We start from the raw sequence: 18094 nt of genomic DNA, 5'->3' as shown, positions 1-18094 counted from the left end.
TGGGCCTTTTGGCGAGACCGGGTGCGGTGCGGGCAGTGGCAAGCAAATTCTCCAGGTTCCTTTCACGCCTCGATATGGCTGCCGCACGCTATTGCAGCCCGAGTGCCTTGCCCGGTATCGGCCGATCTGCTGCCCCATGTTCCTGACGTACTCTAGGGGAGACTGCCAATCACGATCGAACGAGAGACGTCAGAAGGAGCTCACCCGCAACAACTTCATGTCGTGGCGGAGCAAACCGGTGGCGCACCGCGTCCATTCATGACGTATCCGTTTGATCAGCGGACAGCGGCCTACGACGCCCCACGTACATGGCTACCTCCCACGCGTATGAACGCTTCGTCGATTCACAAGCTCATGTGTGCGCATGCACGAGCACGATGACGGGAATTTCAGGCCCAGAATTTTAGCCCAGCGCGATAGGCACGGGCTTTTTCGCCCTGAAACGAGCGGATCCTTCTTCTCCAGCCCAGTTAGAGGCTACCCTGAAATCTACTTAGCCCTAGTTGATTTTCTGCAAGTAAGATGGACCAGTCTAGAATGACCCATTGAATTTTTTTTATGTTTTGAAAATAAAAAATTGCAAAACTAAACATTCGTTAATTTTTTTTAAAAAAAATAGACTATTGTCATCCGTTGAGACGGCGATAGCAATGTGTCGTCTTTCCAACATACAACACTTTTTAAAAAATAAATATGTCCCTCTTCCAACAAGTGACATATTAAAAAATAAAAAACACTATGTTTCAATGCTCTCAAAATTCAAAAAACTATCAAAATAGTAATTATTTTTTTTAAAAAAATAATATATCATAGAGGATGCTATAATCTACTCCCTCTGGTTACAAATGTAGGTCGTTTTAGCCTTCTCAACTATTCTTTAAATATAAATCATTCTCGAACTTCTATGTATTTTTTCTCTTTTGTTCCCGTCTTGCCCTTGTTTAATAAATGCTACCAGTTTCACAAATAAATAAGTTATCTTTTCCAATGCAAAATAAATAAAGGGCAACAAGATTATTTGATCTAATTTCTTAATCCTTGTGCACAAGTTTAAAACGATCTACATTTGTAATCGGTAGGAGTATATCTTAAATTTTTTTAACTTAAACAATTACTTTTACATTTAAAAAAAGATATATTTTATTATACACAATCCGATGTACAATGAAACATGTTTTTTTTTGTCTCTCATTGTAAAAGATTATTGTTTTTAGAGAGATAGATTATAGCATCACTATAACATATTTATTTTTAATTTTTTATGACTATTTTGATTGTGTTTTAAAATTTTAAAGCAATAGAACGCAGTTTTTTTTAATCTATCAAGCGATTTTTTTGCATTTTTTAAAACGACATATAGTTTTTGCAATTTTTCGATTTTCGAAATATAAAAATAGAAACAATTTTGAACCATTTGCATCCCTTTGTTCCCCAACTCTTAGGCTACGTCTAACAATTTTTCTTCGGAAACGAAAATCCTATTGTGAAAAGATTTTTTTTTCTTCAGCGCTCTAACGATTTTTATTTCTGGTTTTTTTCACGACAGGATTCCCAAATCATTCATTAAGATGTGATTCTCTTCCTTTTACTTTACAATTATCTTTGAAGGAAAGTTATTAAAGAAAAAAGAAAATAAATAAAATGTGAATGAAAAAGAAAATCAGAAAAAAAATGAAATGAATGCAATATTGGAGATGTATAGCCTCTACGCGCCGAACAAGCCTCTACCTAGAGTTCTAGATCCAGGCTCCGTCCGCCTCCCCGCCGCAAGTCCGCCTCTCTTCCTCCTCTTGTCGTCGTCCTCGCTCCCCTCACCTAGAGCCTGGACCGGCGTGCAGTGGATATCCATCCGTGCTTGGACTGCCTTCTTCTTTAGCTGGTAAGGAAACCCTAGCTTTGTTGGACGCATCGTTCTTTTTGTTCTGCGGAATCCTTTGTGCGCTGTGAGTCCTGAAACCAAATCTTTCGTCCTGATATGGATACGTCAATCCATCTAGTGTGTTGCGGATTTATAATCTGTGCGGCGGAGTACTGATAGCAGTTCGTTAGAGTTTTTTGGGTTCAACCGACCCCCTATGCCCCTCTTTAGGTCCGCCCGTGCTTTAGTTCGAAGATGTCGTGATTGTTTTTCCCTCCAACGAATTAGTACGGGGGGAGAAAGTCCTTGTATCTCTTGCTGTTCCTTGTTTCTAGGAAGGCGATGTTTTTTTAGGTTTTGTGCTGTAGATGCCTTCTTGAAAAACTATTGGAATTTACTACCACTTGATTTGATTCGAGTTTTCCCTGTACCAGTTTCATAGAAAGCTCCATTATCAGCCATGTTTGGACGCATGCCAAAGAAGAGCAACAACACCAAGTATTACGAGGTTCTCGGTGTATCTAAGACCGCAAGCCAGGATGAGCTGAAGAAAGCATACAGGAAGGCTGCAATAAAAAATCACCCTGATAAGGGTGGAGACCCTGAGAAGGTTTGTCTGTGGACAATGTTCTGTATTATTAGCTATTTAGCTTAATTTTTTCAGTTATAGGTTGTGTTCTCATCGTAAGTTTTTGTTGCTGCTTTGGACAGTTTAAAGAATTGTCTCAAGCTTATGAGGTTCTTAGCGACCCGGAAAAGAGGGAGATCTATGACCAGTATGGAGAAGATGCACTGAAAGAAGGAATGGGAGGAGGCAGCAGCAGCAGCAATTTCCATAGCCCGTTCGATATATTTGAGCAACTTTTTGCGGGTGCTGGTGCCTTTGGGGGTAATTGGGGTGTTGTTTGTACTTTGTTGCTTCCTGCTTCCTTTTGAGAAAAAGAATGGCATGCTTATATATATATTTTTGGTTAACAGGAGGTACCTCAAGAGGACGCAGACAAAAGCGTGGTGAAGATGTGGTGCACACTATGAAGGTTTCTTTAGAAGATCTGTATAATGGGACAACCAAAAAACTATCTTTATCACGGAATGCTTTGTGCGCAAAATGCAAGGGGTAGGTTTTTGTTTGGATTCAATTAATAAATTATGTTTCCTTGATACGAGTTGTTGAGTTCAAATTTGTGGCGAATGCTGTAATAATACTTACAAGGACTATGATGACTAACTGTTCAAATTTTGAGCGAACGCTATATCTATTAGTTATAAGAATGAATATGGCAACTAACTGTGCAGAGTTTAGTGGGGTAATTTTTGTTGGCTTTACCGTAGAATTTGTCCGCACTGCTTATTTATATACTGGCCTTTTTAATTTTGAGTATCAAAATGACCATTCCAGATTCTCTTTTTGCAAATTAGTTTTTGGTCAAATGTTGATGCAACACCAATTTTCACGGACGTGTTTGTGCAGTATCACTCAGAACTTAATCTGATGTTTGGACATTAACATTTAGCAATACTATACACACAATAAAATGAGTTTCATTGAAAGGTGTTAGGTAGCTTATCGCATGTAAGGTCTGGCTTTGTCTTACAAGAAGAGGCCCACTTTTGCATTTGTAGATGTATTGCACTTATGTGTTGTTCTGTTAAACTTGCTTCTGTCCAGCTGTGGTTGCTGAAAGAAGCAGTCTTGTCGGTTCTGACTAATAGTAATAGGACTGCGAGTGGTGTTTTCTATGGTCTTTGCAACAATTCTTCTTTTGAGCTTACAGCCTGTCAATTGCTCCTCTGTTAGATGATGTGGTCTTAAACTTCTATATTCAAGTTACTCTCCATGGTAATCTTAATTTTTATTTGTCTATCATAAAATTTTCAATGGTAATTTGGGATTGGCCATGGTGATTGTCTTGAAGTCATGTAATGATCAATGTAGAGTGTGATTCGGATAGAACCGCGGTAGATTCTTGTTCCTCTTGCCCTCACCCCAAAAATCCTAGTTTGTCACACTAAACTATATGTTGCACCCTAGTTTGTAATTTTTTTTTAAAGAACATTGACAGAAATTTGGCAAAGGTGGTACTTAATCCTAGTCAGCAAAACATCACTCATACTTATTGTTTGCACGTATGAACACTTAAGGGCCTGTAATACTTGTGATGTTGTCATATCTCATATGTGTTTCATTTCACCTTCATTGTATACATCATGGTTGTACTGTTGCATTGTATCTAAGCATAAGTGTGTACAATTGGACTTTTCCTCCTGCAACTCATGCAGGTTTTTAATGCAGTGGATATTCCTCGGCTAATTGATGCAAATATTAAGTGCAAATCTCACCTCTTGTGGTGCAATCAGTCTTTGATTTGGGCTCCAAACCGACATGATAAATTCTAGGGGGGGGGGGGGGGGATGTAGTCGATTGAGTGTTTCTATTTTGCTCTCTGAAATTTCGATTCAGACTTATATTGTGAAAATGTGCTATAGGAGAAAAAAGCTACGGTTGTGAATCTTAACATCTTTACTTCTCTTATCCCTTATATTTTGTTTTACCATTTGTCAGAATTTTATCATTATTTTGTTTTGCCATTTTGCCATTATCCCTTAACTTGAAATTTGCTCCATCGGTAGAGTAAATCAAGAAGCACATCGTGTTTGCGCGATTGCACCCTAAAGGGTGATTGCATTTGATATCTATCCTCAAATGAAATCGAAGCTTTTACTTGTATTTGTAGCTCCTGCTCTGTGACAAGATCCAGCCTTTTGCCCTCTTTTTTCTCACTGTTCCCGGTTGTTTGTTGTACCTTCAGGAAAGGATCCAAGAGTGGGGCAACAGGAACTTGCCATGGTTGTCATGGTGCTGGAATGAGGACAATAACAAGACAGATAGGCCTTGGCATGATCCAACAGATGAATACTGTTTGCCCTGAATGCAAAGGATCAGGTATGCTGCTGTTGCATCTTCCCTTCAAAATATTGTCCTTCTGAATTTGTCTTATGGTTGTATTGGTTCAGGTGAGATCATAAGTGAAAGGGATAAATGCCCAAGCTGTAAAGGAAGCAAAGTAGCCCAGGAGAAGAAGGTCTTGGAGGTTCATGTGGAGAAAGGAATGCAACATGGCCAAAAGATCGTATTCCAGGGTGAAGCTGATGAAGCTGTGAGTCTTTGTCACACACATGCACACACGTATCTGCATTTGTGCATCCACTCAGCACTTTCATGTTCTCACTATATCTATCTAATGTTAGAAATTCTTGCTTTTCAGCCTGATACGGTGACAGGAGACATAGTTTTTGTTTTACAACTTAAAGATCATCCAAAATTTAAGAGGAAGTATGATGACCTATATATTGAACACACAATCTCTCTCACCGAGGCTCTGTGTGGCTTCCAGTTTGTTCTGACTCATCTTGATGGCCGGCAGCTTCTAATCAAATCCAATCCTGGGGAGGTTATAAAACCTGGTATGATTCCCTGTTATGGATTTGCCTTTTTTTCTTTGTGCTGTTTGCCTTTGAGTTTGACTATCCTATCAAATCAATTGATCTCTGTTCTGAACATATTTATATTATGTTTTGTTTGAATAGGACAACACAAAGCCATAAATGATGAGGGCATGCCTCAACATGGCCGTCCTTTCATGAAGGGTCGTCTGTTTGTTGAATTTAACGTTGAGTTTCCTGAGCCTGGTACACTCAACCCTGGCCAATGTCGATCACTTGAGAAGATTCTTCCACCGAAGCTGGGGAGCCAACTGTCGGACATGGAGCTCGATCAGTGTGAGGAGACCACCCTGCACGATGTCAACATAGAAGAGGAGATGAGGCGCAGGCAGCAGCAGAAGCGACAGGAAGCATATGATGAAGACAAGGAGGATGCTGAACCAAGGGTACAATGTGCCCAGCAGTAAGATCAGGGATAATTGAAACGTTGCCAAACGTTTTCCGTAACGTTTGGTTATCTCATTTTTTTTTGCAGAATTTAAACCATTTTGAACTTCAAACATCTAGTTAGCAAGCAGAGTCCAAAAAAGAGCTCATAATGGTATAGTCGTGCTGTGACCATTACTCGCAGTACCCACCTGAATTCGGAACCCAGGTCGTTCAGATATGATTTGCTGAGCACACCTGTGCCATGCACATCTGCCGTAGTTGGCTCCATTCCATTGTTCTCTCTCTCTCTCTCTCTCTCTCTCTCTCTCTCTCTCTCTCTCTTTTTGCGAGGATTTCCATTGTTCATTCTATTTACTCGCCTGAAGTATCTGATGTACGGTGTACTACTATTATTCTGCTGTGTGATGCCTGGCGTTGTTGGCCCTGGATTGTTACATCCTCCTGTTTTGTACTTTAAATAGAAACATAGAAATACTTGGACATTGCATGGAGTTAAGAGCGGAACCTGGATTTGTCTGGTTGAGGCGTTTGTACCTGTTTTTGATGACTATGGCTGCATGACAATTGTGTCGCCCAGGAGAATGGCGGGCCCGTCATAATATTATGGTACTGTGTGTTTGCACTGTTATCAATCTGCCAGCTTCTAGAACATCGCCGATCTTTTCCGCTGCTTTCGGGCCAATCTCGCTGCATCTGATTAGGGATGAAAACGGAACGGGAAAATTCCGTCCCGTTCCGGTACTGTATCTTGTTTTTTTCCGACCGTTTTTGTATTTTTGGATCTTATTCGAAAACGGGACGAAAACGGTATAGGTCTGACGAAAACGGTACCGAAAACGGTTTGAGCTATTTTCGTCCGTTTTGTTATTTTCCCCTTTTTATACGGAATATTCCCGTTTTTCTTCCGTTTTTCCTTCGCGGGATAAAGTCTGAATACATCAATCCTAGCCCACTAAGACCCATGTGTTGATGGCCTGTTAGCTAGAAAGAAGCAAGGCAAGATATTTTTATTTACCTGTTGTTTTATTTAACTTTTTTGTTTCATAGTATATATCTGGTAACTTTTGCTAACAGATCAATTAGGTGAAGTAACTAGGAAATAATTAATAATTAGGTCATGTTTACCCTTATTAATAGATACTTTAATGATTAACCACTCATTCTCTCTCACACAGCCTTGGAAGCATGGCTCGTGGTTGGAAAAAATGCGATGGCTACACTTTATTTTGTAGTGGACTTGCATTGCAAAAGGATAATCCTCAAGAAAATGTACATGTACTAAAACAGATGGAGTGTTATCATCACATTGTTTTCTGACTTAAGGTCTTAAGGACTCAGCTATGTTGTTCAGATTCAGGCATTGCAAGCTGAAGCACACAGGCCTAACAATCCTCTTTTCTTTTATTAAGAGAAAATGATATCTTATTCATTATGCTAATAGCATATCTGTGCCTACCTGTATATGATCCCATTGGCAGAAACTCTTATGAATCCAGTGTGCTTACTGGCTTCTGCAAGACCGCAAACCTTGCTCTTTGCGTTGGTGGTGTTGATTTTTCTTTTTAATTAGTTCAGTTGAATTAATCTAAATATCAAGAGATGGATATGATGAATGATGCTGATGAGTGATGAGCTGTCGGCTACGTGAAAAAATATTTGTCTATGTGTTTTGCACTTTTGCTATCCTATATTCCTATTAGGTTATTATTGTGACTATGTTGTATCGGTATGTGAATTTATCTATTTGTGACTCATATGTCATTATGTGAACGAACACGGTTGAATGTGGTGTACTAGTGTGACAGTATTCAAACATCTAGTGTATGAAAATTGATTGGTTATGTCCGGTTCGGTTCCCGACCGATACCGATATGTTTCCGTTCGGATTAATTCGTTTTCGACATCCCGATATTCCCGAGTTCGTACCCGTTTTCGACTTTCCCGTTTTCGATTCCGTTTTCGAGATAAAATGTAAAAGTGAAAACGGTTAAAGGATTTTCCCGACCGTTCCCGTCCGTTTTCAACCCTACATCTGATGCGTTTTCTTGTGTCAGCGGTCGAATACGACGGGCGGGCGGACTGTTGATTCGGCTCGACCTTTTGCACAACTTTTGCATGCCAAACACTTGCAGCTTGCTCGGTAGAAGCGACCCAGGCAAGCCTCAGGTGGACCTGGGGACATGTTGCAGGGCCAAAGCGTAAACCCCAAACGGGTTGCGTTAGGCGAGGACCGTTGAATCCAATAATCAATCCATATTGTAAGATGTTCAACGTTCTATTTCTATGCCTTTTAACTCTGATGAATCTTCTGAACCAACACGTTCACAACCCTGTCGACCTTACACGCGCTTAAAGGCCAGTGATTCCGATGTACTTTTTTTAAGTAAAAATCTAAATAGAGGTAACAAACGAATCATCGTATTTATTGAAATAGATAATATATCGATATATTTATAAATCTAGCACATGTATTTAATCTCAAACACAAAAAATCGATTCTAAGACTTGAGATACCGAAAACTCTTGTAACTGCTGCCCTGTGAAAATCATCTATCCTCTATAATTTTTATCCTACTGCTGCTGAAAAAACTTAGGAAAACCACCGTGAGCCATGACAATAATTTCAAGCTATATGATTAAATAAGTAGGTAAATAAAAAATTAAAATATATTACAAGCTTCATAGTTCAATAAGTATGTGAATAACAAATAAGAATATATTACAAGCTTTGTGATTCAATAAATAGGTGAATAACAAGCTTCATGGTTCAATAAAAAAATATTGTAGGTGATATCTATACCAAACGATATATTACAAAATAAGTAGTACAACTAATAGGTGAATAAAAATTTAGAATACAAACTGTGATTACGAATAACTTCAAATAACAAACTAAAATGCAACAACTCTAATACACTGCAGTTCGATAGTGGCCAGATAATTTACTGCCGGGTCGGGCACGTCCTCCTGTCATGGTCAGGTTATTTGCGAAGTTTGCACTTGCGTGGGCTGTCAACAGCATCTTTTCATCCATGTCACCTTACAGCCTTGTGGTTCTAGGCCTTTCAGGATCTATGCGTCGTGCTCGGGGATAAGGTACCCACTTAGGCTGCTCAATCGCTTTGTAGCTGTTTTTGATGTTAAAGAACTACATCTTTGGGATCCATATGCTCCTCAATACATCGATTGTGAAGTACAGTGCTACATACTATGATCCATCATTGCTGCCCATAGCCATGCAAGCGGCTAAGACATGCGAGCACGGGATATGATGTAGTTTTGACTTATTGCATATGCACTTCACCTCGTGAGCCCCAAGTTGATATTGCTACACGGTGTCCCCTGCGTTATACCTTAAAGCATACCTACGGTGCACATGACCTCGAACTCATTATTGGCTAGGTCGTAGATCCTCACTACGTGAAAAAGCTCAAAAGTGACGGGTCATAATTGCCATGGGTGACGGGTCTCGCACTCGTCATTCCGAACGCGTCATTGATGCCCGGTCATAAGTGACGGGTAAGAACTCATCACCAATGAGGTCATTGGTGATGGATCAAAATTGAACCCGTCACTTATAACCTTCATAAGTGATGGGTCACAGTTATGACCCGTCACTTATTACATGTCATAAGTGACGGGTCATAGTTATGACTCATCTCTTATAATTGATGAACGGTTTTTGCGTTTTCTGGATACGAAAAAGTCAAAAAAAAAATATTTTTCACCGAGCCAACCTTTTCACCGAGCCAACCTAACTCAGAGCCATCACCATTCACCATGTGTCCCTTGCTATTTTTCAAGCTGTTTTCATAATGTGCATACTGTAAGAATTGAACTCATGACCTACCCTTGCACACGTCTCAGCCTTACCACTTCACCCTCGCTTGCGTTCTGAAGGGAACAGGATATTTATCCTTTTAACTTTTTACCGAAGGTCATAAGTGATGAGTCATAATTGTGACCTATCACTTTTGACTTGTAATAAGTGATAGGTAACAGTTATGATCCATCACTTTTGAGCTTTGTACAATAGACATACAAACTAGTTGATTCATAGTGTCTTCAATTAAACGGGTATAACTTTTGCATACAGACTTCTATTTTGACATTTTTTATTGTACGAACATATACAGAAAAAGTTACATTTGTTTTCCCCCGAACTAGTCAGGTTCGACAATTTTTTCGAGGCCAAAAACAGCTTGAAACATTGAGTTCTCGCCTTGAAAGTTTTTGCACTATTTTTGGAACGCGCGTTTGTATTCATAGCCGTCATCCCTGATCAAATTGAGAATAAATATACAATGGTTCTTGTTTTAGTGTTTGTGAGATGAGAAAAAAATAAGAGAAAAATAAAATAAAAATAAAAAATTGTAAATACACTACTATAAATCAAATTGCTTTAGAAAAATGATATTTTTTACCATTTTACTACACATTTTATGGTTTGCAAATAAATGCAAATTTTACTATTGGACACAAAAATTATATAGTTATTATTTTTAATTAATACTAGCTAGATTTATAATTGATACATTATGAAGCATATATTAGACATGTCACAACTACCCAAAAAAACTGATGAGTTGATGAGCTAGTACATATAATATTTCATGAAACTGATTGACTAATATATCTAATGATTGACTAATTAAGACTCCTTCATCTGTTCTCATGGGTCAAAACTTGTTATTAATGACGGGTCAAAACATGACCCGTCACTAATAACTCTCTTAGATAACCCGTCACTTATGACTGGTCTAGAATGATCCGTCACTGATGAAGAGTCATAAGTGATCGGTCACAACTTGATCCGTCACTTATGACTAGCTTATGATGACTCGTCACTTTTAACATAAGTGATGGGTCATATATGACACGTTACTAATTTTGTGTCTTATTTGTCTATTTTTCACATAGTGCCTCATCCGATGAAAGTTTGCCTTATTCCTCCTTCTAGATATGATTTCCTCCAACTTAGGTACGAATCGCATGCTGCAATTTATAGCAGCATTACCACGATCTTGAATGTAGTCCGCCGTTCTATAGAATATGAGCTCAATGATGGCACACAACGGGAAGCCCTGTACTCCCTTTAAGATATTATTGAACGCCTTCGCTATGTGTCATGATGCTATACCTAACATGTGATACAATAATATGATTCGTATAAGAAAGGGTATAATATGATCATTTAAATTTATGTTCTAACTTGGCACCGTGAATGTCATGGATTAGGGCCTAACTCTCCACCGACTTTCCCGCTATCCACTGGCTAACGATAGTTTGTACCTCAATCATTTGTATTCGCAGATGATCCTCCTGTGCTTGTAGATCTACCATCATCTTGCGAGTGGTCTCATTTAACTCTCTCTATATCTCATTGAACTTTGCCTGCTGGTTCTGCAGACACAACCCTTTGAATCTCTTTACAAGAGACTTACTGTTGTACCTTGTGTATAGGTTCGCTCCCAAGTGTCGTATGCACCATCTTCTCTCCACATCAGGCCATTCAATGAAGTTATTTGTGCTATCATGTAGCACGTTCAACTAATGTAGAAGACCCTTGTTGCGATCTGAGATGATACAAACTCGTTCCCTGTTTCCCATGACACATGTCCTCACCAAAGTGAGGAACCACAACCAGCTATCATTGTTTTCACTCTCGACCATTGTAAAGGCGAGATGAATGATTTGATTATTTGCATCCCCTGCTATCGCTGTCATAAGGGTACCATGATACTTGCCGCTTAGAAATATGGCATCCACACATCCAACCAGTCTGTAATGTCTGAAAGCTTCGATGCATTATCCAAAAGACCAGAATAACCTAATGAGGTATCAGTTAGTGGTACTGTGTGACCCATTCTCTAGCTTGATTAGCTCATCCACCATGGCCCACTGAGTCCCTAGATTCATCATGATAATCTTCTACAGTAGCATCGGAGCGTAGTTGTAAGACTCATCGAAGCTTCTAAATAGCATTTTCAACGCCTTCTGCTTCGCTCGCCACGTGGTCTGTTAATTGATCAGTATACCCGTCTTAGTTTGCACCTCTTCCATAATGGATTTTGGCAACAAATAAATGTCCGTACCGACAAGAGTGATGAGAATTTGGGCTATGAACCTCGTATCAATGGTGTGGCTCACATTCCTAATAGCCTCTTCGCTGCATGTATGTGGGGTGTGTCTACTGATCACAAAATAGTTATCATATTTCGGCATATGTGCTTGTACGAAGTAAGCACAATACGGGTGCTTGATACACCTGACCTCATATTTCGTAGTGTTAGACCGGGTGCACTTATGGTCCTTTCTTATCATTATAGCATAGTTGCTAATAAAGTGGATGACCTCCTCATTCTTATGAAACTATTACGTGACTTGAATGTCGTTATTCCGTTATCCCCAGTTAGATAAGGTGTTATACTCAACAATGACACAATCCAGCAGCCCAGAACCACGAAAGTACCAGATCGCAGGCATCAGGTCATCGTTGTCAGCAGCTTCTTCATCCCCGTTACCACCGGCTTCATCATCCATGCATCCTTCATCTACCTCAAAAAGGTCCACTCTACCTCCCTCTTTATCGAAACTGTCCTCCCCGACATGCCCTCCATCCTCTTCATGCATCACTTGCTGGCCTGATCCTACCACAACAGTCACTACTTCACCTTGCCACAGTCATGGCACTATATTTACGTACACTCCCACATCAAATTTCTCCTCCAATGCCTTACGTGAGTACAAAGTCCATGCGTTGTTCCTTCTCATCTCGAATAACGTATGGACAACGACTGAACTGTTTGGAACAAGCCGTGGCCGCACACCCTCCAGGATAACAGTATTGGATTGCTGTTTCACAAGTAAAAGGCTCATAACATATGATTTCAGGCCATCCAGGTTATTAGGTACCTTAACTGAACTCTCCATGTGTTGGTAGTTCTGAATTGTTATGTGCCTCCTGTGCAAAACTTCGAGATGTTTTCCGTAATAAATATGAAAAGTCATACCGTATTTGCTAAACAAAGTACATCTAATAAAATAACTACTTAGATGTATATAGGATACACAACTAATTATGTCACTTGATAAATAATAAATAAATTAACAATACAAATTAAATAGTACTATACTTAACAATGCTAAATATTTAAGTAATTAAAAATGCTAATTAAATCATAAATATTGAATTCAAATGAAATATGTACACCATATTTACTCTTTCAGAAGTCAGAAGCATCAGCATACCACTCTTAACTCGTGTGATCATATCTTTTTTACGGTGAATACTACTATACCTATAGTTCTTAGCAAATTTCAGTGCTCACATTTGACAATTCACTATTAAACTATTCATAGATTTCTTTATGTTGAGTGAGCTGAAGAGAGAAAGTGACTAGTCTATGGTGAATAGAAGACAATAAAAATATTTGTCTATTTGACTTTATAACTGCTTCTTTTTTTAACTAAGGGCATAAGTTCTTGTGCGTGTCACTATTTTAATAGATTGAATTAAAATACTAATTAAACGGACACACACCACTATTAATTAAAAAATCAATTTGACAATTTTTGGTGCATTTTGATTTTAATCAAATCTTTTTGTCCAACCTAAGTTTTTTAAATCTTCCTGAAAATTATTCTTTATCATTTATCCTTTCTTTTTCTTTCTTTTTCTCTCATTGCATTGACACCCTACTTCCACCAATAAAGAAATGCATGCACTAGGCCACCACCTTACGCCACTACTAGCACAAAGTGCCACCACTAGTTCATCATGTTATTAAACTAATTAAAAATCTAATTACACTGACTAATCAAATTTACGCTAATTACTATTATACAATCTACTTACTCTGACTAAGTAAATAATTACTATTATACAAATTCACGCTAATTACTATTATACAAATTCACGCTAATTACTACTACACTGACTAAGCAAATAATCAAATTCATATAATCAAACTAAAGCAAATAATTATACAAATGTAATTAAACAGATTAAATAATCTACTTACTCTAATTACTATTATTGCTACAAGTATTAATTAAATATATAATTTAAGTACTTACTGTAACTCGCGTTACTGCTCCTCCTCGTCTTGGGCTGATTTTCCTCTCCTCACGCTATTGCTACTCCTCACTTCGCGCTGCTTCTCCTCTCCTCTCCTCCCTTGCTCGCACTGTCCGTCTGTTCTTTGGTCGTGCTGTGGCTCTTTATAGGGAAACACGACAGCGCGCTCGCATTTTACAGCGAAATATGACAGCGTTTGGGTTTAAAAAGCTGGTAAAAGAGAAACGACACGACATGACGTGACCGATTGCATCGAAAGCACTAACCGGCGCGACGTGAACGAGGCCGGTCTGTATTCGGCAGCTAAGGTGCCGAATACGGTAAACATTGTCGTATTTGGCACCTCAGGTGTCGAATACAGTAGTATTCGATACCTTAGATACCGAAATCGATTTTTTGATGTTTTAGTGCTAAATACAGGTGCTATATTTACAAATACACCGATATATTATCTATTTTAGCAAATACGATAATGTTTGTTGCATATATTTAGATTTTTGCCACTTTTCTATGGGCAGTTGCTTCTCAAAACTCCTTAGGCCTGACTTTAGAAGGGAAAAAAAAACATTTGGCCGGAGGCTTGTACAATCTGAGTACAGAATTCGTAGGACTAGACGGTCACCATTTCATTATAATCTGACCAATCTTTATATTCCTGACTGGAGGCTTCTCTGAAAGGTCTATGGTGATTTTTAGATGAGATGTTCTAAACAAGAAAATACTTAAAAGTTTCCAAAAATAAACTAGCCCTTAATCGGTACAACATTATTATGATTAGTTATCCACAGCCGTTGGATTGTACTTATTCGAATCCTACCGAAAGGCTAAAACAATAATGTAACAGCCGTACATTGGTAAGGCCTAGGGAGTTAATGCAATCGGCTAAGTGGCGATTGGCAAGGAGAGTCCTAATTAAATACTATCGTAATTAATAGGAACAATACTAGCTTAATATTGGCAGTACGGCACATTAAGTCATAATAATGTTTTCGACCATATAGAAATTAAGTCATCCATATCTGCTTTGTTTTAACTTTGCAGTATGTGATGTGTCCCAGTACACATCGAGAATAAAATTAGAGGTATAACCTTGTCGCGAGGATACATCTTGATCACTTAATCACCTATATATATACATCTACTATTCCTCTTAGAATTTAATCTTAAAAAAATATTCCACCAATAACTCAAACCAACTAAGCATACTTCCATTATACCGGTTGAAGATGAAATATGAGGATCAAGCACAACACGCCATGTATTGAGTCCATGCTCCGGCAACATCGACTTAAAGAAATACTCATATGCAACCAAAAAAATAGATTAATGATATGGGCCCTCTCAAAATAGAAGAATAAATGAAAATTACAAAGAAAAAAAACAAAAATGAACATTCCAGAGGACGGTTGCGCGCACACTGATCTTGTAAACCAGTCCGATCTCACCGTTCACACGAATCACCCCTCGTCCAAAAAAATTAGCCTAGACTGAGTTGTTGAGTTGCCAAAGTATCAAGACAGTTTTTCCATTTGATCCAGAGGACTGGTCCAATAAGTTCGGCTCCACCCGGCCATGGCTGGTAGTGGCAGCGTTCTGCAACGCACAAGCCCGCGCTATTTAAACCAACCCGGCAGATCTCTACTTCGCGCACCGCTCCGTCCAATCCGTGCGCTGATACCTCCTGTGAGAGCCATGGAAGCTCACGCGATCCATGCGCTCAACACGTCTTCCTCCTCCAACGCCGGCTTATGTGTCATCAATGGCGCGCAAGAGCTTTCCAAGAACGGCAAGCCCAAACACATGAAGCGCGAGAGAACCGCGTCCCCGCCTTCTCCCGGTAGCCCACCGCCTGATGCCATCGACGGCGGCGGCGAGGAGGGCAGCAACAGCAGCAAGAAGGGGAGCGCCGGGAGGCACCCGTCGTACCGCGGCGTGCGGCGCCGGAGCTGGGGCAAGTGGGTGTCGGAGATCCGGGAGCCGCGCAAGAAGTCGCGCATCTGGCTCGGCACGTTCCCGACCGCGGAGATGGCCGCGCGCGCCCACGACGTTGCCGCGCTCGCCATCAAGGGACGCGCGGCGCACCTCAACTTCCCGCACCTCGCGCACGAGCTCCCCCGCCCGGCGTCCACCTCCCCCGCTGACATCCAGGCAGCGGTCGCCAAGGCAGTCGCTGCCGATGTAGAGCAATGCGAGACCTCCCCTGCTGCCGAGATTTCATCGTCATCGGCTGCCAGTTCGGAGGAGGCCGCGGCCGGCCATAGCGAGGAGAACGCGCTGTTCGACTTGCCCGACCTTCTGCTCGACCTTCGGGACGGCCTCTGGTCGTCACCCCTCTGGACGGCGGCTTCAGCGGCGGCCGAAGAGTACGACAGCGCCGGCGACACGGTCGGCTTGCACGAGCCGTTCCTGTGGGCCGATGATCAGTGCTGATTGGACGCTGCCGCGCAGGTGTCCCCGGACTAGCCGTTCCGTTCGGACGCGCCGGCCGTGACCGGACAGTGGTTGGCTGCAACAAACGCAGACGACCAACACCACGTGGCATGCTTCATGATTAATTTGGCGAAAGATTAAGTTGGGAGTGAAGATATTACTACGACATATATACACTTGAGTGCCTTCTTCTTATGATAATCGTATTGTGTATTGTAATGTCGAAAATGTGTGATGCAATAATGATCTGCTTGCGACCTCTACATCTCAAATGCCACCCATTTTACTGTGCAATATGATATTGGAGAATCAATCCTCGCTGTATAACATACCACAACGTGTGATAGGCACAAATGGTGACCTCGCCCTTGAGACTGGAGTGTATAAACACAACCAAGTACCCTTGAGACTAAGGTCCCAAACAAGTACCCTCCCGTCACAAATAAAATATTTAGGATAAGATCTGGTGCTCATATTTTTAAAATTTTGACTATCAATAAATTTTAAATATATAGTTTAGAAATAGGAAAAATCATATGGGTAGATTTGTTTTAAAAAAATACTATCATAATCACATATACTTATTAACTTTAATAATAAATTTTATTAAAAGTAGTGATCAAAGTTACCACATTGGAGACCTTATCATAACCAAAAAATTAAGTATTTTTTTACCAAAGGGAGTATTACTTTGGACCTTATCGTTGTCACCAAAATATAACTTTGATCGAAAAAGAAGAAGAGGAAAAAATTGCAATGGATTTAAGGCGAGAACTTGTTCTTAGGTAAATCAATTGAAAGATGCTTCTCTAGTGTCCCATAGAAGTTTTCCATCTTCCATACGAAAACTATTTCTTTTGTGGTATACTTGAACAAAATATGATGCTTGCATAAAAATATTTTTGGATACAAATCCACCAACGCAATCTCTGTTTGGTTGATCTAAATATTCCTAAGACATCGTTAGTTAAAGTCAAACTAGTTTATTGGTACAGTTTAGCTGGGATCACACTGGAATACTATATCTACCCTGTCCATTTACTCTTAAGCTTGGTTATTATCCCACTACTAACCGACGTTCGTCACTCCTAGCTACCTATAGTTTTTACTAACCAATAATCTAAGCCACAATTTAATTATGGGCGCGACAATTTGACGGTGTTAAGTTTTTTCCATTTTCTTCGGTCGATGGCTGTGCCAATCCAACGGTTCATAGCCTTTCTTCTTTCTCTGGCTGAAGTGTCACTGTGGTCTTTCTCTCTCTTTATTTGATTAAAGCAGAATGAATCTTCCCCGCCCTGTCCTCCCTCTGCCTGTCTCCGGCGTTGGATCCATCGCTGCAACCCACCTCCGTCCGGTACTCCATTTGTCTCCACTGCCTGCCGCCGTTGTCAGGCCAGCCTACCGCCTGAGCATCCCTGTAAGGTTGGGAACACCCCCAGACCCCAAAACCCCACTCACCTAACAGTAAATCCTGAAGGGAAGGACGGCAGCACACGTCGACAGAATATTTTCACGTTTTCAGTCGCTTGTGCTCTAGGAAAAGTGTTTAATTATCGGTTGCAAATAAGGGCCTTACATAAGAGCGAGGGGCAACATGTACTCCATATTAGTCTCCAGATTACTCTACCAGATCTAAAGAATGATTTGATAACAGTAACTTTTCTAACGGAATTCAGTGATAAGCATATTCATTCAAAAAAAATAGACGGGAGCTCTAACATCCACTTTAGTTTAAACTCCCTCTCATTACAAATATATGTTATTTTCGACCTGTGCTCAAGATTAAGAAAAATAGATCAACCGATGCTGATACTGTTTATTTATACTGT

General features: G+C 40.1%; 2 protein-coding genes across 2 annotated transcripts; both read left to right on the top strand.

Annotated features, from left to right (window-relative positions):
* Positions 1-1711: 1711 nt before the first annotated feature.
* Positions 1712-6186, top strand: LOC133919449 (chaperone protein dnaJ A6-like). Its single transcript, XM_062363836.1, has 8 exons — positions 1712-1879; positions 2293-2468; positions 2570-2747; positions 2837-2975; positions 4669-4802; positions 4874-5016; positions 5125-5323; positions 5447-6186. Exons 2-8 carry the CDS (start codon positions 2319-2321, stop codon positions 5767-5769), a joined length of 1266 nt encoding a protein of 421 aa, XP_062219820.1. The 5' UTR covers positions 1712-1879; positions 2293-2318; the 3' UTR covers positions 5770-6186.
* A 9169-nt stretch (positions 6187-15355) lies between these two features.
* Positions 15356-16547, top strand: LOC133917626 (ethylene-responsive transcription factor ERF039-like). The gene has a single exon (XM_062361505.1). It carries the CDS (start codon positions 15405-15407, stop codon positions 16260-16262), a length of 858 nt encoding a protein of 285 aa, XP_062217489.1. The 5' UTR covers positions 15356-15404; the 3' UTR covers positions 16263-16547.
* Positions 16548-18094: the final 1547 nt, after the last annotated feature.

This window comes from Phragmites australis, chromosome 5 (assembly GCF_958298935.1).
Source record: "Phragmites australis chromosome 5, lpPhrAust1.1, whole genome shotgun sequence".
NCBI classification, from domain to species: Eukaryota; Viridiplantae; Streptophyta; class Magnoliopsida; order Poales; family Poaceae; genus Phragmites; species Phragmites australis.
Note: the sequence above shows the minus strand (reverse complement) of the source record. Positions and strands in the feature narration are given on the sequence as shown.

Coding starts and splice junctions, on each gene's coding strand:
- LOC133919449 (XM_062363836.1), top strand. CDS start 2,319: ATGTTTGGACGCATGCCAAAGAAGAGCAACAACACCAAGTATTACGAG. Junction 2,976..4,668: donor TTGTGCGCAAAATGCAAGGG/GTAGGTTTTTGT, acceptor TTGTACCTTCAG/GAAAGGATCCAAGAGTGGGG. Junction 5,017..5,124: donor AGGGTGAAGCTGATGAAGCT/GTGAGTCTTTGT, acceptor CTTGCTTTTCAG/CCTGATACGGTGACAGGAGA.
- LOC133917626 (XM_062361505.1), top strand. CDS start 15,405: ATGGCTGGTAGTGGCAGCGTTCTGCAACGCACAAGCCCGCGCTATTTA.